General features: G+C 41.4%; 1 protein-coding gene across 4 annotated transcripts in view; it reads right to left on the minus strand.

Moving 5' to 3' along the window:
• RMND5A (required for meiotic nuclear division 5 homolog A) overlaps positions 1-21,574 on the minus strand; it is a 77,038-nt gene that overhangs the window by 33,732 nt on the left and 21,732 nt on the right. For all 4 annotated transcript variants that reach the window (XM_067704447.1, XM_067704444.1, XM_067704445.1 and 1 more), the window contains exons 3-4: positions 8,798-8,932; positions 6,983-7,083 (exon numbers count right to left, since the gene is read on the minus strand). In XM_067704447.1, coding sequence (XP_067560548.1) covers positions 6,983-7,083; positions 8,798-8,932 — 236 coding nt within the window. The remainder of the gene's footprint in view (positions 1-6,982; positions 7,084-8,797; positions 8,933-21,574) is intronic.

Here is a 21,574-nt window from a genome sequence, read left to right on the forward strand (position 1 = left end):
GGTGCTGTGTTCTGGCTAATGGCGTTCCTAGCAGAAAACTTTTGATTTTTAATTTTTAAAAAACGAACGATCACTATACTACAACCAGCAAGCTACATGTAAACATTCAGGTAAATTATTAGCTTTACTGTGGTTTCTAAAATAAATTCTGCTCCCACATCTCCAATGTGTGCCACAAGAGCAACGCCAGCTTTGGAACCATTCCTTGTTTAGAGAAACACCGGAGACCAGAACAATGACACCCAATAAGGTCACCATGTCACAATTCTCTCTGCTCACTGCCACTGCAGTGACTAGTAGAGAGAACTTCTGGGCCTCTTCCATTAAAAGACCCCAAAACAATCCTACTTACTTAGGTGATTAAGTCAGAAGCGACCCGTATCGACGCAATTATCCCACAGAAACATGAAGCATTAATTATCTTCAGCGTCAGGCCTCCGAAAAACTTGGCCCATTGTTAGCTCCATGTTTAGAATTTCCATATTAATCCAAAAATAATTAAAACAAGATTCTACCTTCAGAGCTAGCTGTTCTTTCCCAGAAACCTAACTGACAGCACTGGTCTGTTTATCTCTCCTCTCACCATTCTGCCAGCCTGGGCTGGGATCTGTTTCTGATAATAGTGAATAAAAATGCCTCTCTCCAGTTCCTACGGCACACTCCACTACAACCTTTCACAGCGTTTTAAAAAGGCTTACAAATACCTTCTTCTTCTAGTCTACCTTGGGGCTATCTTCTTGGGGGTACAGGCTGAAGCTCAGGGAAATGAGTGACATGCGTTTACTCCACAGGTGTGGACTGGCTGAATGTTACTGGTGACCGAATCAAGTGCTTAAAAAATCCAGAAACTGGAATTCAGCCAGAAAAGTGAAGAACCCTATCACTTTGCTTTAGGATAGCTAGCATTGGATTTCTGGGATATTTTCAAATGGCAATTCAGGTATGAGTTGAGTCCATCGCTGGAACTACTAACGTTTTACTCATCTCAGAGTTGCTGTGGATCTCTGTCCTCCTTCCATGCTGTTTAAGAAACCACACGAACTACCGTGTTTCACGTTTGACTCATACCTTCAACTTTACATGAGGTTCTTAGTAACACAGGGCTTGGCGGCCATACCCAATAGCTACCTCTGACAAGTGGCCACTGCATTGGACAGCACAGTTCTATAGATTAGGGATTTTTTTTTTTTTTGGTGGTACGCGGGCCTCTCACTGCTGTGGCCTCTCCTGTTGCGGAGCACAGGCTCCGGACGCGCAGGCTCAGCGGCCATGGCTCACGGGCCCAGCCGCTCCGCGGCATGTGGGATCTTCCCGGACCGGGGCACGAACCCGCGTCCCCCGCATCGGCAGGTGGACCCTCAACCACTGCGCCACCAGGGAAGCCCGTGATTTTTTAATAAAGTACTTAAATATGACTTTGCCTTATTTACTGCTAGTTTCCCACCACAAAACCAAGTTTTTGATAAGCTTAAATTAATAACCGTTCAGCATTTTATAAGAACAAATTCTAGAGTCCCTTTAGTTCCCCCTCCTGGCCTAGTTCAACTCCTTATTCTTTTAAACACTTAATCTCAGTGACAGTTTCTTTCAATTTTCCCTTTTTGTAAAAGAAGATTCTTAACCTCTCTATAGTCGTAGCTTGCCCACTCATCTCCAGTAATGCCCAGGTCCCTGGTGAGGAGGGATCCAGGTAAGAGATGGCCATGTCTCTTCTTCTTCCTGAGGAGTACCTACTGTCTTGGAACCTCATACAGACTTTTGCCAGCAACAAACAGAGAACAGACAACAGAAAATGATGTCCTCACCCCAGATATTTTTTCCCCTTTGGCCTTTATATTCCATTGTGCTTTTTTCTCTTCTGTGTTCTTGCCACTGGGCACCTCTTTCCATTTTCAATTAGCTTCTTTTTAATAGTCGCTCTCTCCACCAGACTTAGTGCATGGTCCCCGTGAATTAAAACAATACCCCTCAACTCAGCTCTTCTGCCCTTTCAGAATTAACAACCCCTGGGACACAACAAAACAAAAAAAGAAACAAGACAAAACAGAACCCCCTCAGACTGGGGGAGGGAAACCCAACTTGTTCAAACCTTGATTCCTCTTCTCCAAAAGTACATCTATCAGAGTCTTCATTCTGTGGTTCTATGTAGCTATTAAAAATGCCTGAATCAGCAAGACTGCCTGCCTACAGGAAGACAAAACTAACAACGAGAAAACAGACACCAGAAACAGCGTAATCCCGGTCACCCTCTTTGCCAGTGGCGGCCAAGGCTCTATGACCAGGCACCTTGGCTTGCTTCCTTCATTTTCACTTTCTAAAACACTTCTCTGCTTATAAATTGTGTTTTATGCACTGATACCACAATTTCTCTAAGTCCAGCAACCATTTTCTTCTCCTCAGACCCACCGTTCACACACAGCACCAAGAAACCACAATGGCAAGCTCACCTCACATTCCTCTGTGGTTTTTATTTCTAGCCTCACCTAATCGCTAGGCTTAGAGATGGGATTCCTCTCATACTTCAACAGCTTGCCTGATACTGTTCATGGCCTGTCTAATTGAAAACTCTGCAGTGATCTAGACTAATGAAATAGTTTTTCTCTCTTCTTCTGTGAAAAATTCTATAACATCTCTTTCTTATAATCATTCAGTTAGTTTCTGTTCTCTTAATGGCATTCTACTGAGACTTTGCAAATAGAACTGCAAATTCCTCTAAACAAGTGCTATGAGGCCCCTGGGCCTGCTCTGGGTATTGAAAAAAAACAGGTTCCCAAGTCTGCAAGGTTGAGAGTCAGATTCTAGACTGCGGCCAATCCACCAAGGCAGGATTACTCTTTGAAACACCTTTAGGAAGGCAACCAAGCAGCTTCCCCTCGAGACAGCACTTTCAAAACGTCAGTAACTGGCACAGAGTTACAGACAGTTTCTATTTTTCTAATTTTCTCCATCTCCTCAGAGTAAGTTACTGTTATTCTTTTGTTGACACCAGTTATTTTTGGCTTTGCTTCTATCTGCCACATGAAGGAGGAGGTCATGTTTGTTCAAAGTTCTCCTTCAAATTATTCCATCTTTTATTGAGTGCCTGCTAAGAAATAAGCACTATGCTAGATGCCAAGAGGAACTCAAAAAACAGATAAAGTGATCTGGATGAGGAGAAAAATCTGTACACAAACTCAGAAATACAGGGGCAGGAACAAAAGAGTAGGCAGGGTCCTGACTAGATCTGTATATATAATTAGCTGTTCTTCTGCCGCTTCTCTCTGCCATGTCACCATTCCTTACTCACTTCTTTTCCACCGTCTTTTATTAGTTGCGATTAACAGGTAATGCTCACCAGACTTCCCTCTCATCTAGGCCTTCCATGACCTCTATCCACATTAATCTTTTTGGTTGGCCGCTGCCTCAACTGCCTAGGCTACCTCGAGAACTGCTGCAGGCTTTCACCTTTTGCCTTCTCTCTCGGGTGGTTCCACGGTGGTTTCTGTACCCCTCAGCAGGTACAAAAGAAGATGCCACACATGAAATATGAAAGATTTTCCACTGTGTATCTGAACCAAAATCCCTGAAACTCATGTCCCACATTTTTAAATTTTTGGTACAAGTTGAGTACAGTGAATTGTCCATACCTTGCCCATAAAATATGTTGAATGAGTATTTGCTTTGCATCCACCAATAGGCAAGAATTGGAGAAGTCTGAGTTTCTGTAATGGAGATTTCTGTTAAACTAAGATTTTCCAAACTTATGTTCTACAGATCACCAATTTTGTGAGTTTTAATAGGTGTTAGGAGACAGGGAGTCTGGTTAAATACGCATGGGAAACACTGGGTTTTACAAAGTTAAATGAGTTTCTTTACCGTAGGACTGCTGATGGCCCCTCTAATATGCTAAAGTGAATCTCTCATTTCTCTTAATTAACTTTTACTGGAATATAGTTGCTTTACAATGTTGTGTTAGTATCTACTGTACAGCAAAGTGAACCAGCTCTATGTATAAATGTATCCCCTCTTTTTTGGATTTCCTTCCCATTTAGGTCACCACAGAGCACTGAGTAGAGTTCCCTGTGCTGTACAGCAGGTTCTCATTAGTTATCTATTTTACACATAGTATCAATAGCGTATACACGTCCATCCCAATCTCCCGATTCATCCCACCTCCCCCTTCCCCCCTTGGTGTCCATATGCTTGTTCTCTACATCTGTGTCTCTATTTCTGCTTTGCAACTAAGTTCATCTGTATCGTTTTTCTAGATTCCACATGTAAGCAATATTAATACGCTATTTGTTTTTCTCTTTCTCCCTTACTTCTAAAGTGACTCTCTTACAGGAGAATATTAGGGAATACCATGTGAAGCCTTCCTCGACTGACCTTTTGACTCCATATCCTTTTTTTCATGGAGCAACTTCCAGGCTCAATTCCCCCTCTGTAAACCCAGTACTTACTTCACAGGGTTATTATGAGGATTGAATAAAATAATACAAATAAAATGCTTAGAACAATGCTAGGCATATAATAAGCACTCCTAAAGAGACAACTATAACTATGACTACATCCCCATATGCAGATATTTAACATGGCAATATTCCCAGAAAAGCGAAAGGAGAAAATTGCTACTGTACAGTTGGCCCTCCGAATCCACAGTTGCGGAAACTGCAGGTATGGAGGGCCTCTGCAGGTTCCGCAGCCGTGGATACGGAGAGGCAAGGCTACCAGGCCGGTTTACATAAGGGACTTGAGCATCCATGAATCTTGGTATCCACAGGGGTCCCTAGAACCAATCCCCCATGGATACCAAGGGACTGCTGTACAGTAGTTTCCACTGTTAGTGCCAAGTGGATGGAATGAGTCCTCCCTTTGCCCGAGAGGCACTGCTTGAGGCTACAAATAACAGAAAACATTTACAGAAATCATTGATATATATGCCATAGTTACCAGTCAGAAACTTAGATCTTACAGAAAAAGCCCAAAGTTAAAAGGGTCTTATGAATTTTCTTCATTCCAAAAGGAACAAGCCTTGAGAATTTTGAGGGCTAAGGCAGTCCAAATACTCAGCACGTCTCTGGTACATAAGCACTCAATAAAAGTTTGATGATGAACCTGAGAAATTAATGGATAAATGACTATTTCCTCAAATAACAACTCATATGTTATTTCTAAATCACTATAAGACAACTGTGAAACCCATTACATTTTTATATTTAGGCTCCCTCACTCTCCTTTATAATTGTTTAATCATTTAGGTGGAATATAAAAAGTAGACAGAAGAATGGCTGCCATATTTTGTTTAAGAGGTGTTATTAGAGGTACTTGATTAAATTTAATCTCACAGGGATGTCACAATAAAATCTAAAAAAAATCAAACTATAAAGGTAATATGCATAGTACACAGTGGTGCTGCTTAAGTGACGTTTACATCTTTAAAGAATTAAAATAAATGAGGTGGCGCAGTGGTTAAGAATCCGCCTGCCAACACAGGGGACACGGGTTCGATCCCTGGTCCGGGAAGATCCCACATGCCGCAGAGCAACTAAGCCCATGCGCCACAACTACTGAGCCTGCGCTCTAGAGCCTGCGAGCCACAACTTCTGAGCCCGCATGCCATAACTACTGAAGTCTGTGTGGCCTAGAGCCCGCGGGCCACAGCTACTAAAGCCCATGCGCTCTAGGGCCCGCACTCTAGGGCTGCAACTACTGAGCTCGTGTGCTGCAGCTACTGAAGCCCACGCTCCGCAATGAGAAGCCACTGCACCACAACGAAGAGTAGCCCCTGCTCGCCGCAAATAGAGAAAATCCACATGCAGGAACGAAAATAAAATAAATGAGTCACCTCATAGTTACAATTTATACAGAAATTAGATATTTATAAATTTACACAGGACTCTATCTCTGCCTGTTCACCTAGGCTGGTTTTAGAACTCTGCAAAATTTTCTAAGAACTGAGAAATGATGAGAAACAGAAAACTAACCTATGAAAAATTAAATGGGTTAGTAGAAGGAAAAGGAAGTGTATTTTTTAAAACTCATGAAGGATCTTCCCAACTATTTTTTTTCCTGATAACAACGATATCAAATACTTCCAGTTTTAAAATCCCAGGATTCTAAGGCTATGACCTCAAAATAATATCACTGCTTCTATCACCCAGTTTCTTCCTTTTATTTTATAACTTTCCTTCCTTCCTCCTTCCCTTTCTTTCTTTTTAAAACAAATAACCTGATAATTCTCACATTAAAAAATTCTAGGACAGGGGTCAGCAAACTATGGCCACCGGCCAAACAGGACTTGCTGCCTGTTTTGTATGCCAGATGGTCAAGACGGTTTTTTTACATTGTTAAAGGGTTGTAAAATAAAATAAAGAAAAATATGTAACAGAGACCTTATGTGGCCTGCAAAGCCTAAAATATTTACTACCTGGCCCTTTATGAAAAACTCCGCTGACTCTGTACTAGGATAATATTTATCAGAGCTAACCCAGTAATTTCATATAATTCACATCAATGACCAGTTCACAGTGAATTATTTTATGACGGCAATTAGAGTAAAACTCCATAACAATATTTGTTCTCTTTACGTATACCACTTGGTTCCAATAACCAATTAAACTGCTTTTTTTTTTTTTTTAGAATGCAAGCAGTGAACCCAGAACATTATGGAAGTTCAAATATCAAACTCAGACCATTTGAACAACAGTCCTTCAGTTATAAAGCTAGTCTAAAGCGGAGGTATAGCCTAGCTAGAGGAAACCCTCTTCTCTCATGGGAATTCAGACCAACTGATAAGTGAAATAAGCCCTAACCATTTTCTCATATTGCATATCCCCCAAACTCACTTCGCTAAAAGAAATAAAATAATTCTCCCTTGATGCCTCTGAAGTCTACCCCAGGTGAGATATATATATAATCTCAAAATCTCTAACGTGTTTTCTGATTCCATTTTCTTACAGAGTTCTCTCAAAGTACTTAAAAGAAAACAAACTCAGTAACTCACTCCAGAGCAGGTCTCAGAACTCGGACTTTTAACGCTTCTAATATTCGGTTTAACTCCACAAATGGTTCTTTCTGGCTCGGGTCTACAGAAAGACCAGATTCCTGAAAAAATTGAAAGAACTTTCATTAGCAGTAATCAGAATAAAGAGATATGGTACAAGCATATTCTACATTATAAAATGTGAGGCAAATCACTAAAGATAATTTCTTTTTACCATGCATTTCTCTGGCAGAGACTGATGACTGAGCCCCAGCATCATTCTTCCTCCTTTTCTATAATAGTAAAACCCCAAATTTTAGCTGGGCACATAACCATACGGAATAAAGCTGGACATGGCTTTGCAAGATGTAAGTTCTAGCCAGTGAAACATAAGTATATACTCTTTGCCCCTTCCTGTAATACAAAATGTCTAGCTGGGGTTTGGGCTATCCTGGACCACGTGGACAAGGGACACCTTAGAAACAGCAGAGCTACAAGCAGCCGAGGTCCCTAAGAGCTTCACGGCACACGGCTACCACATATGCAGTGGATGGCTTACTACCTCCGATTTCTGTGTGAGAGAAATAAACTTCATTCTTGTTTAAGGCATTGGTATTTTGGGTCTCTGTTACTTGTAAACAAAACTTAATCCTAAATGACACAATTTATTTTAGGAAATTTATATGGACACGTACACAAAATCCCATAACATACAGAGAAAGACTTGAGTTATTGCTTATCTGAATTGTTTAACAGAAAAGGCTTACATTAGAGGTCTGGTTTACAGACTGGCTTTAAATTATTTAATCCTTACGGTCCTTCATTTTTCTAAATGGAAAATACAACAGTACAGAATGTAAGCCACAGAACAGAGTCTGAAGACACACGAATTGGAACTGAATCCAAGTTCCTCCACTAAGAACCTGTATGGCCTTGGGCTGGTTACTTCTCCAGACCTCAGATTCCACCTCTGTAGAATGGGAGCAGTCATTTCTTCCTCAACCATTTCTTCCTCACAGGGTTGCAGTGAGGAATAAGGCAGGGCTTGGAGGGTGGTAAATACTCCATACAGGGCAGCTGCTAATATTATGACTATGTGGTATTGGGAAACTGTTCTGAGACCCCTAACTTCATGTCTAATGGAATAAAAGACAAATGCTGTTCACTTGAAGTAAATTTTAGCTTGAAATTCATTTGATAAAGTTCTTTAAGCTGGGCTAGATGAGAAAAGCAAATATAAACCTCTTTGTCCTTTTCTCCTCTGCTATACTAACCTTCCCTCTTAAAAGAGATGTTTTATACATACTACTGTATATAGAAGATAACTAATAAGAACCTACTGTACAGCACAGGGAACTCTATTCAGTGCTCTGTAAGGACCTATATGGGAACGGAGTCGAGAAGAAAGTGTGAATATGTGTATGTATGGCCAGTTCACTTTGCTGTGCAGCAGAAACTATCACAACACTGTAAATCAACTATACTCCAATAAAAAAATTAATTAAAAAAATAAATAAAATGCCCTGGCCTTATTCCAAACAAACAAACAAACAAACAAAAAAAAAGAGGAGATGTTTGAAAAAGTAGCATCACTTCTGACCCTTGATTGATGACCTGGGACCAACATTCTGGGGCAGGAATAAGGAAATAATTTGAATAACAAGTTCTAGGACTATAATTTTCACCAACTTTAAAAAAAAAAACAAAACTTCCTAGTAAACTGAAGTCAGCCCAGATGATTAAAATGTAAAAACCTGCCTATGGCTGAGAAGACTTAAAAACTGCAAGGACTTCCCTTGTTTCCATTTCCTGCTCTCACAGGTGGCACACTGTTACCTGGCAGAGCTCCTCAGCTACATCCAGCATTCCTTGTCGAAAGAAGTGCTCCACCATCACCTCATTGAGAAGCCTTTGGCTGTCTGCCTGCCAGCAGCCATCTATTCCCACACTGCTAATGTCAGAATCAAAATTCTGAAAAACAAGAAAGCACGTCATGAATTGACCAGGATACATCACTTGGTATGTTTTCACCCCACCTAACTTAACAGAAACAATGGCCTTTGTTTCACTCTGAGACTCCTCAAATAAGTACCCAATTCCAATTCATCTGTAGCCTATGACAGGAAGTAGCTTTTCCATTGCTCTTTTCTAAAACTTGCCACTCTCACTCATTATCGCTGGGAGGGTAAACAAGCACATTTTTTGAGGGTATTTTGGGGAAATACATAAATTTAACAATGACTTCTGTGAGTAAATTGATTTCTAGGTATTATACAATAGCAATATTTTCAGAGGTGTGCAGTGATCCTTGTAAAAGCATGTTCAGTGCAGCACTAACAGGAAAAAAAAAAAAAAGAAAACCCATTATGTCCAGCATAGGATTATTCAATAATCCGTGGCACATCCCAACAACTGCCGTGCCAAGGTGGAGACTGGGGATAGGAGAACGGCCAGATAGTTCAAAGAACAGGCTCTGGGGCCAATCTACCCGGGTTTGAATCCTGGTTCTATCTTACTAGATGTGTGATCTTGGCCAAAATTACTCAAGGTCTGTGAACCTCAGTTTCCTTATCTTAAGCAGAGAAAAATACTTTTATGGGTTGAACTGCATCCTTTCACAATTCCTGTGTTGAAGTCCTAACTCTCAATACTTTATAAAGTTAAAATGAGGTCATTAAGGAGAGCCCTAATCCAACAGGACTGGTATCCTTATAAAAGGAGGAAATCAGGACACAGACAGGCATAAAGGGAAGACCATGTGTTACAGACCGAACGTCTGTGTCCCTCCCAAATTCCTACATGGAAGCCCCAGCAACCAGTGTGACTGTATCTGGAGACAGAGTCTGGGAGAAAGTGCTAAAGGTTAAATGAAGTCCTAAGGGTGGGGCCCTAATCCGGGAGGCCTGGTGCTCTTGTAAAGACAAGGAACAAACACCAGGGCTTAGCTCGCTTGCTAGCTCGCTCTCCACCACATGAGGACACAGCGAGAAGGTGGCCATCTGCAAGCCAGGAAGGAGGGTGTCTGCCTTCAACAGGCAATGAATTGGCCAGCACCTTGATCTTGGACTTCTCAGTCTCTAGAACTATGAGAAAACACGTTTCTGTTGTTTAAACCACCCAGTCTATGGAATTTTGTTATGGTAGCGCAAGCAGAGGAAGACATCACATGACGAAACAGGAAGAAGATGGCTATCTGCAAGTCAGGGAGAAAGGCCTCAGAAGATACCAACCCTGCCACACCTTGATACGGAACTTCCTGTCTCCAGAACTGTGGGAAAATAAACGTCTGTGTAAGCCACCCAGTCTGTGGTACTTTGTTATGGCAGCCCTCATAAATTAATATACTTCCTTACTGGTTCAATGACATGGTAACTGCTACTATGCTAGTATTACTATTCATAATTAAAAAGTGAGGTTCATTGCTCTGTATCTACTAACATGGAAAAATGTCCATAACACCTTAAGTGAAAAAAAGCAACTTCTACAAAACTACAAAGTTATGACTCCATTTGTTAAAAAAAAAAGAATCCTTAAAAACCCAACCTGTCTCTCCCACTGAATGCAGTTACAAAATCAGGACTGAAACAAAAAAGTGAATAGTAGTAAGTGGACTGGGGAGGAAGGCAAAGAGCTGGCAGTGAGTTTACTACTTTTCTCCCTCCAGTATCTCTTAGCCTGGATGCAATGCAGCCAGAACCCACAACTGGGCACCCGGGATGTAGACAGAGCGCTCCAGGAGAAGCCCTTCGGTGCTGGCATGGGGAACAGGAGTGTATTCTCCTACCACATAGAGAGCGGGGGAAATCGCATGCTTTTTTCCCTCCCTTTTCTTGTACTGTAGCCAGGCAGTCTGTAGTTAAATCAGTTTCTATTTCTACCCTTCACAGCAGTACCTAGATTATGTTTGACTGAATAACCATGGGACAAGAATCTTGGGAGAACTTTAGAACTCTGTCTACCATAGCAGGAAGCCTAAAACTCTGAGGCACCTTTAGAAAGGGATCCTTCCTCTCCAGTCAGAGAAGCTATGGTCCCAAGAGCGAGGGGCAAAAACCCCTCTTGCATCTTTTCTCTCTGTCCTTCCACCTTGTAGCCCCAGATATAGGCAGAGTTATGGTAAATATACAGGAGAGCAGGGTAGGTAAAGCCCCGGATTTCTGGCTGGGTGACTAAAAAGGCAGCCCCAGAGAACCATAAAGTAGCAGGGAGATCACAGAGAGGAAGGAACGCAGGAAAGTGATCCCCCCACCAAGTTGTTTAGGAACTCCTGGGCTCACCCTCAAGTTATACAGGCATGGGTCTGACCCTCAGCAGCATACCACAGACTTTGAAAACTGAACTAAGAGACAGCCCTAGTTTCCAGGTCCCAGGATGGCCACTGGTCGGCACACAAACAGAACATATCTGAATAGCTCTGTAATGGCTTTGGAAACGAAGCTGACATTGAAACTATTTTAAAACTCAGAGAAGACTGAGGAGCCCGAACCCAACCAGGTCAAGTCCGCTAAAACAAAAACATCAATATTCTCCACAGAACTTAAATAAGACCCAGAGGCTCAAAACATAATATTAAAAATGTCCAAAATACAATCCAAAATTATTTGTCATATGAAGACCTAGGAAAACCTAAATTCACATAAGATGTTCAACAGACAACAATGCAAAGATGACAGATGTTGGTATCATCAAAGACGTTAGAACAATTATAAAATTGCTTCAAGAAGGAAGGGCAAACACTTCTGAAAAGACAGAAAGTCTCAGCAAGAAACAAGACACAGTAATCAAAATTAAAAACTTGTTGCATGGACTCAACAGCAGAACAGAGGTGACAGAGCAAAAGTCAGTGAAGATCAATAGAAATGATCTAATGTGAATAACCAAAGATTGAGAAAAAACGAACAGAGCCTCAGGGTCCTGCATGACAATAACAAAAGATCTAACAGTCATGTCAATGGAGTGCTAGAACAACAGAAGAGGATAGTGTAGAAAAAAATGTTTTTAATATTTCCCAAACCTGGCAAAAGACATAAATCTAGAGATTCAAGAAGCTCAACAGACTCCTAAAAGGATAAATTCAAAGAAATCCACACTTAGACACTTCGTAATCAAACTGTTAAAAACTTAAGACAAAGAAAAAATCTTGAAATAGTTATCAAGAAAAGTGATGCACTACTTATAGGGGAACTATGATTCAAATGACTACAGATTTCTCAATAGAAACCATGGAGACCAGAAGAAAGTGGCACACTTTTCAAGTACTAAAAGAAAAGAACTGTCATCCCCAAATTTTGTACCAAGTGAAAATATCCTTCAGGAATGAAGGTGAAATAAAGACATTCTCAGATGAAGGAAAGCTGAATTTGTTGGCAGAAGACCTGCTCTAAAAGAATCGCTAAAAGTTCTCCTGATTGAAGGGAAATTATACTAGAAGAAGACAACTCGGAACATCAAGAGTGAAGGAAAAACAAAGCTACCTCTGAAAGCTTTCCCTGCTCAATTTTACTTCCACCGCCTTATCTTTCATAGGCAAACCTCTTGCATTTCTTTCTTTCTTTCTTTTTTTTTGAAGCACATGAATTTAATTAGACGAGATCATTTAGATTTACTGAAATTACAATCTTAGTCAATCATTGCTTAAATACAGTCCACACGACACAGGATTATTTTACAGTACATACACGAACAGGTAGTAATAGAACTGCAAACCACCTACCATTTACGATCACTACAATGCAGGAGAGCTCTCCTCTCCAACAGTAAGCCCATTTTTCTTTAAAGAGCTATCTCTTCTTAGGTGTCAAGTCAGTAGCCTAAAACTAAATGTGCACATTAACATTTGGAATTACTCAGACAAAAACAAAAAGCAAAACTACTCTGAGTCTTCATTTTTCTTCATTTTCTTTTTATAGACCTCTTTCTTGGCCTGGTACTTAATCTAAAGAATGGAAATAATACAGGGTATCTAGGTGCTACAGCAATAGTCTCCGTGCCCATACTGAATAGACTATCTAGCACTGAAGAAAAGCCAGAATTGTTTGGATAAGGTTCTCTAATTTCCCATCTGCTTATCAGATTCCGCCTGCTGAGAGAGGACTTCATAACAGTTCATCAATACTTTTAAGCAAATTATTATATCTTTATGCTGTCTATGACAACTAGAACACTAGAAGTGAAGATGGTGCTATGTTGTTCCTCTTCTGGACTAAGGTACAAGCCTAGAAGGGTGACTGATGTACACTCTCCCATATTTTATTTCCCCTGACAAATGGCCATTCAAATGACTAAAGGAATGGGTATCAGATGACAGAATTTATTATGAACTCAGAACTCTGCCTATAACTGTATAACTGTCTGAATGCACCCTATAAGCAAGAATCACTGAGACTGATTAAGATTCCTCACTGATCTATCAGCCTCATTCACTCCAAATACAACCTTCAGATTTCTACGTATTCATTTAATGATTACTCCCCAACCGCATCAACCCCCAACAGATTTATCAGGTGTCTATTATTCTGCAGGAAAGAAAGAAAAAACTTTGGAAGACACAATGGTCAGCTCAAAGCACAGACCACATTAAAACAGACAATTCTTTTGGTAGTATATACTTAGTCAGGATTTGAATAGCTACCACCAGACAGTAACTGCTCCAATCAAACAAAACAATTCCTTTAAATCTTTCCTTAATATACATACCAAAGGTAAATGTTCATCTAGAAAACTTGATGACTTTAAAATGAAAGAGTCTAACATTTAAACAAATTTAGATGGTTTTACAATGATGCTCTTCATGTAACTTTATTCCTATAATGTGTACCATGGTCACTACTACACAGGTGGTAAGAAAAATTGAATACCCTTGTACTCAGGATACCTCTACTACATTCAAGTTCTAGAACTTATTTGCTAGTCTTGGAAAATACAACTAAGCATGAATAAGCAATGCATTCGATGAAAATTTCTGAGCTCCCTTCTACCGTTCTGATTTTCCAGTTTAAACCACTGAGGTCGATAAGTAAATTTTTTTCATAGCTTATTTTCTGCTCACATGCAGTAAAAATTAAAGCTAAAATTATATATAAAAAAAAAAAGGTTGAGGAAATGCAATATAGTATAAGAACTCCTTTTGTTTTAACTGCACATTCTTACTGTTGCATCAGAGCAAGGATCAGTTCTAGCCCCTGTTGCTAGGTGACCAAACTCATTTGCATGGCTGCCCAGGAAATCAGCAGCACCGCAAACCAGCCAAGAAGTGGCTAGTGACGAGAAACATCTGTCTATTACCACTTCTGTTTCACTATACTTTTTCCTTTTATATTTTTAGAGGAAAAGAAAAAAAAAGTGGAAAGATGTTCTTAAATGTGAAGGCAGGATTCAAAGAAGAATCAAAAGCAGAAAAGCACACATTCAAGGGTGTGTCCGCCTAGAAAAGATATTATGGCTTAAAAAGAGAAATCAGGACACATAAATTCATACACCACCTCATGTACTTTTAGTATCATTCACATTTTTGATGGGTTAAAAGTTTTAAAATCTGGAAGCTAGGCAGAGGAGGAGTAAATGACTTTAACAGACCATCACTATGAAACCATGAAATCTAAAACCATCCTACCTCTCTGCCGTACCATGAACATGCTTACAAATTGGTTAGATTTAAGGACTGGCTTTCATTGCTCACCATCCATTTCTGAAACACATTTTATGAAATTATAATTATTGAGCAGGCAGTGATAACCATATACGATAAAACTCAGCATTTGTTTTAGTTCCTAAGTGCCAACTCTTGAATACTGTTCATTTTTTTTAAACTTCTCCATCTACTTTTGAAGAAAAATTGGCCTGTGACCCTAACTGTGTGCTACTGTTGTACCCACCAGGAATCAACTTCCCTTCTAAGCACCCAGTTAATCTGATTTAGCAGTGAGAGGTGAACTGCAAAGCATATTTAAAAGAGAACAAAAAGACCTGGATTCTGGTTCCACGCAGGCTGGGAAAAGCTACCGACTTCACTACAACCCCCAAGAGATTAGTATCCAAAAGAGGTTTTTTTTAAAAAAATTCCTACCAATCAATAAAAAAGACAAATAACCCAGTAGAAAACAATAGACAAATAACCAAGAAATTCACAAAGGAGAAAATTCACATGGTCAAACTTATGAAAAGATGCTCAACTTCAAAGATGATGAAGGAAATGCAAATTAATACAAATGGATACTATTTCACATCCATCTGATTGATTTAAATTTTTTAAAAGTCTGATAGGGCTTCCCTGGTGGCGCAGTGGCTGAGAGTCCGCCTGCCGATGCAGGGGACACGGGTTCGTGCCCTGGTCCGGGAAGATCCCACATGCTGTGGAGTGGCTGGGCCCGTGAGCCATTGGCCGCTGAGCCTGCGCGTCCGGAGCCTGTGCTCCGCAATGGGAGAGGCCACAACAGTGAGAGGGCCGTGTACCGCAAAAAACAAAAACAAAAAACAAAAGTCTGATAATACCAAGTGTAAGTAGGAATTGAGGAAACAGAAACTGTTATATATGTTCAGTAGGACTATAAATTGTTATAAACCCTTTAGGGAAAAATTGCTAAATTTTTACTAGTAAACTTAGTAAAGGTGATGATGAGGTATATGCCCTGTAATAAAATAATCCGTATGTAGGTATACATCAGACAGCAGTGCTTTGCCAACTATGGGTTGGAAAATAAATTTAGTAGTGTCTCATAATGAGCATTTATAAATGTTGCTCCTTTTAGACATTCCAGTCTCTCCTCTGCATGACATTCCTACCTCTCCTTTAGTTTTCAAAGTTAAGAGATAGGTAGATTAGCCAGATCAAGAAAGGTGGGGGGGGGGTTAGGGGGTGCACACTGATAAGTTATTTCTTTATAAACAAAGAGGAGTCATGTGGCGTGGCCAGACATGTGTCAAACTACTCTGTTGGGCTTTTAAGATCCTTAAAATGCCCCACAATCTAACCACCTGTCACATTTACATCCCCGTCCTTCACAATTATTTTACATGTTATTTCACATACCTTTCTGCTCTGGTCAATCTGCTTCCCCAACTTCCTCCTTATCTGAACCAACTACAGAAATCTGAGTGACTATTTTACTAATTCTCCCAAAGAAGGCACACACCTCTTACCACTCTAGAAGCACAGGACAGAAATTCATACATACAGTGGGTGCCCTCAGGGCACCAGGAATTTATTCTTTCAAAGAACTCCAGCTGGGAAAGGCTCTTCAAAGTCTTAAAATCTGGGCTTTTATCCCAGCTCTTCCATTTGCTTTCTAGTTCTGTGATCTCAGGCAGGTTACTTAACCAAAGTCTTGGTTTTCACATCTGTGTATGCCGACCACAATCTCTACCTCACAAGGTGTTGCTAACGACTAAATTAAATAATGTACATGAAGATATCTACTATCAGTACCTAGCCCCTGGTAAGCCTTCAATAATACAGATGCTGAATCTGAGGGCCACGCCTTGCCACCAAATCTTCTGATTCTACATTTAAAAGAGCTTCATTTTAGAAAACATAAATAAAAATAAAAACACAAAAGCACTTTAACAGAGGCATTAATAATAAATTCATTAATTTAAAGTCACCTGAATACTATTACAGACTGGATTAGTTGGCACAGCGTAATAGGGATGGGGTCTGTTTCCCCTCTCAACCCAACCTAGCTTGGATGCTAGACCAAGCAAGCTGCTTCCTCTCGACGCAGGCAAAAGTGGGTTTGTGCCCCCTCCAGATCCAGTGGGGCTCTCTGATCCTGTATCCTAATCTGAGACTTGACTGCAAAGGTCCAGGCTTTCCTCTGTGGACTAGACTATAATTCAACAAATAATTATCATTACCAACTAAATAATGTAGTTTCATTCTGCTCAGAGCCTAAAACTAATAACGTAATGGGACACATGGCAGAGAAAGCGGAACTCAACTCCTCTTCTGAGAATGATCTCCAGACTGAAAAGGACAAAACCAATATCGTTTCACGGAAACTGAAGCCCAGTACAAGTGAAGAGACCCAGAGAGCAACTAGCTGCTTAAGTCAGGACTCTTGGTTCCTACAAACAGAAATCTCTTTTGCCCAAGCAAGTAGGATTTAAAAGGAGGCACAGGGGCTTCCCTGGTGGCGCAGTGGCTGGGAGTCTGCCTGCCGATGCAGGGGACACGGGTTCGTGCCCTGGTCCAGGAGGATCCCACATGCCGCGGAGTGGCTGGACCCGTGAGCCACGGCCACTGAGCCTGCGCGTCCGGAGCCTGTGCTCCGCAACGGGAGAGGCCACAACAGTGAGAGGCCCGCGTACTGCCAAATAAAATAAAAAGAGGCATAGGTAACCAGGGGTAGACAGGAGGATAAACGGGTCTCAAAAGATTTCCCCTCCCTTATTCTCGCGACATGTAGGTTTTGCTTCCCACAAGAGACCAGATTCTTTCAAGGGCTACTAATCACTCCAGGGCTCACATATTTTCAGCCCTTCTTTCCATAAGGGCTCTAATGAGAAAGATCCTAGGGAAGGACGTTGAGGTACCCACCCTGGAGCAAACGAAGGTGGCCAAGCCTGGATGGCTCAGGCCCATCCTCACACCATGCAGCACTGTGGCCAAGGTGGACACGGTATCGAGAACACGGCTGCTCCTATTCAAACCACATAATTTAAAAAGAACAGCTTCCATCCTGACCCCAAAAATATGGGATTTTTATTAAATGCCTTGCTAGTAGTTGGTGGCGGGGGGTGGGGGGGGAAGGCGGTTAGTTTGACATGTTCTATTTTTAGGGAATTTGTTCCTAGCTTCTAATCACTGTTGTCTTTTTATGACTTTGTTCAACATTCCTTTTCAATAATTCTAAAAATTCCACCCAAAACATAAATCAAATTATCTGCCTATATTTCAGAACTCAAAACTTAGCTTTTTCATCTTAGACTAAATTTTCTAGCCTTTTTAATTGCCTTCATTTCCTTCCTTAATCTCCTTCCTTCGTTAACGTCTCTCTACCACAAGGATTTATCCATTACATAGTAAGAACTTTAGAGCCAACCTCATCCACTCAAACCAAATGACTTTTTAAGGCTGAAGCCCCCAAATTTTCTCCTGCCAGTATCTTTTTCTCCTCTCATACCCCAGTCATACCTACATAAAAGGCAGTTCCAAACGGCTCACCCAGAACTATCTTAAAATATTCTCGATTTCACTTTTTACAGCCTTACTCCATTTTTTTTAACAATCACCATGTTGCCTCACCAGTGCAGATGCTCCATCTAGTGGCAGAAGATTTTCCCCCTTAAAACATGACCAGCCCTGCAATGGCCTAACTGATTTCCTAGCACAGCACAGTGTTTAAGAACAAACGCTTGAGTGATACCTCTTCCCAAACATCAATTCACCACTTCCAAGCTGTACACCTGGGGTATGTTACTTAGTATTTCTGAATCTTCGTTTCCTCATATGTGAAATGGGAATAATGCACGTGCATCGTGGGCTATAAATGTACATAAAGCTCTCAGCTCAGTGTCTGGAACACGGTCAACACTCCATTAAGTGAGAGCTGTATTTTCCTACTCCTGACTTCTCCTTAGTCTAATTTCATCCTGTGTAACGAAGACAAGCAAATGCTCAAATGCTTTCATCGTTCCCTCCCTTTCCCCCTCATCTCCTTGGAACAAACCCTGACGCCTTCCATCACTGGCCTGTCCCCAGCCTGATCTTGTCCTAGTCCTGACAAGGGCAGCCACTCCAATCCAGTCAGTCCCTGAGAGTCTTTAACAGGAGTCAAGCATTTTCTCAGCTGTTCAGCTCCTTTCTTGGTGCCACAGAAGAACCACACCTCACTGCTCTGCTGCTCTAAATCTTACCCATTCTTCCAAATCAAATTTAAAATATCAACTCCAGAAACCTTTGATTTTTTTTTGCGGTACACGGGCCCCTCACTGCCGTGGCCTCTCCCGTTGCGGAGCACAGGCTCCAGACGTGCAGGCCCAGCGGCCATGGCTCACAGGACCAGCCGCTCTGCGGCATGTGGGATCCTCCTGGACCGGGGCACGAACCCGTGTCCCCTGCATCGGCAGGCGGACTCCCAACCGCTGCGCCACCAGGGAAGCCCTTCCCTTTCCCTTTTATAGTAAGCAGAGTCCATCCTATGCAAACTTACTTTATGTTGCCTCGGAATCTTTCCAGTTCTTTTATGTGTACAAAAAGCACCCTTACATGAACAAACTAGACCACAATCTTCTAAAGAACTGTACGTTTCACTTTCCACTGTCCCACAGCAAATTTTAGACACTTTAAAATCTTAGCACTATTTCACACACACACACACACACACACACACGAGTCTAAAGCAATAATTGTTTTTATTGACTTTTCTTAGGAATTAAACTTTAAAAAAATCAAAAGACTAAGTAAAACACTAAAATACACTAAACAGGAGAGAATTCTAGATTTTCTTAAAATAGAGAAGGAATTTAAAAATTATAAAATAAATATTAAAAACACATTTAAAAAATTTTTACCACAAAACCCAATGGTTGTTGTTATCATATATTATAAACTATGATTATACTACAAGCATCTGGAGATAGTCAACACGTTAAAGCACAAATCTTCAATAACTTTTTATGTTGGCAATAATTAAAAGCCAGAAAATATCTTGGTTAACATCATAAACTTCTCTTCTGTGTACATTTTCAGCGAAGTGATGACTAAAGAGCTTTAAAAGGAGCACTGAAACATTAAAGGAAAAAATAAATCATTTAAGCATGTCAAAAATTTACTGAAGTTCCTCACTCAACAACCAACCTGCTCATAAAGGAGTCACCGGCTTCTTTACTGTCCTCCTCTCAGCAGGGTGGGAACATGTGTCCATAACATGGTACTCACAGGCCGCTGGATGACATTCCAGTTTATTACTCAAGGCTGTCTGTTGTGTAAAGGCTTGAGCCACAATGGCTTCAGCTTCATCCTGTTTGTTTACCAGTCCACACAAGTCCACCCAGCCTTTATAGCAGGCGGCCCCGGAAGCTTGCACAAATTTACCAGGTGCAAACTAGAAGAGCCCGAAGACTTTACAAGGCAAAGGAGTCTTGACAACAACAGCCAACACAGAGTTCCTCATACGCATGGGAAGCTCATGTACAAGGTCTAGGTAGTTCTAGCAGGGTAACAGCTTCGTTTACAGCTGAGGCTAAGTAGATGCCCCCACCCCACCCCAAAAAAGGGGAGAGAATGCACTGGAAAATGTTAGCGAACTGGGCTAAGAGATCCAAGCTTTCTGCTGTGCCCCGGGACTATAATTCAACAAATATCACCACCATCAACTTAATGATCTTATTTCATATGATAGATCAGAAGAATCTAGAAGCTGGGTCACCTAGAACCTAAACTACTTTCACAGGAACATAAAACCTACCAAAAAAAAAAGAAATTACCTGAAAAAGCCCTTATAACTTCCAAGTACCTGAAAAATGTCTTCAAAAGAGAAATGAGTAAATTAAAATATTTAATTAGCAGCATTCACCTCAAACACATCCCCCCTAAAAAAGTCAGAATATAGATTACTCACTATGTATTCCCTTGTTATCCAATCTCAAAAAGAGAACTTCCATTTCTAGCACCAAATACATTTAAATGCTTTGCCTCAAAGATTAGTCAGAACATGATAACCCTTGTGAATATCTATAAAGACTTGCCAGGTCGGGAGGAAGACATGTTTAGCAAGTCACCAGTAGCTGGGGGACAAGAGTGAAAGAGGGTTCTGATGATAATTATGACAGGACAAGACATAAGCTAGGAAATGAGGACATATGGTCACCCTACCAATGGCAGAATGCAAAGCTCCTGAATTATTTGCCCAAATGTTCCAAATCTTGGTGGCCAGTAGTCCGCACACTTGAGGTGCGACTGCTGAGGCCGTTCCTACCTATTCCCAGAATCTGGGCTCTTTTCTCAGACGCTTTCTCTGATTGGCTGCTTTGGAAGCTTCAGCTATTCTCACTGTCATGGCATGTTCTGGTCCTGCTGCCCCCCGACACTGGCATAACTGCAGGCAGCCTGGTGGTCAATGCCTCCAGGAACCTCCTGGGGTCTGAACCATCATTAGAACGCCTTGGTCACTGTCAGCCACCAAAATCCGAAGCTTCCTAAACACCACCAGCAGTTACCTCACCCTAAAGAAACAGAGGGTTCCTCACCCACAGTGATTTAAGACCACCTCTAAAGTGCCCCCGTCACCATTCCAGGAGGTCTTTAAGCAGCACACGCCAACAATCACTTCACGCACCAGCTGACCGCATCCTGCGCCACAGCCCCCAGAAGGCTGAGGCTGAAGCCACTTCCAAGCTGTGTTCGCTCCCCTGCAATTAACAAACAGGCATCACAACCTCAAAGCTATTTCAGAGCACACTTGCTGCCTTCCCAGCCCCTGCTGGCAACGGCCATCACTGACCCAAAAATGAGGCTGCTGCCGCCAACACCACTCCTCTGCCTCTGGCTGAGGTGAAGCCCACGGCGCTGTGGGAGTGGTGAGAGCTCTCCAAAGGGCACTAACACTTCCGAAGGCACAGCTACCCAAACAGTCCCCCGAGCCCCAACACTCACAGTCCTGTCACACCGTGCCT

The sequence above is a fragment of the Pseudorca crassidens genome, chromosome 14 (genome assembly GCF_039906515.1).
Source record: "Pseudorca crassidens isolate mPseCra1 chromosome 14, mPseCra1.hap1, whole genome shotgun sequence".
In the NCBI taxonomy this organism is placed as follows: Eukaryota; Metazoa; Chordata; class Mammalia; order Artiodactyla; family Delphinidae; genus Pseudorca; species Pseudorca crassidens.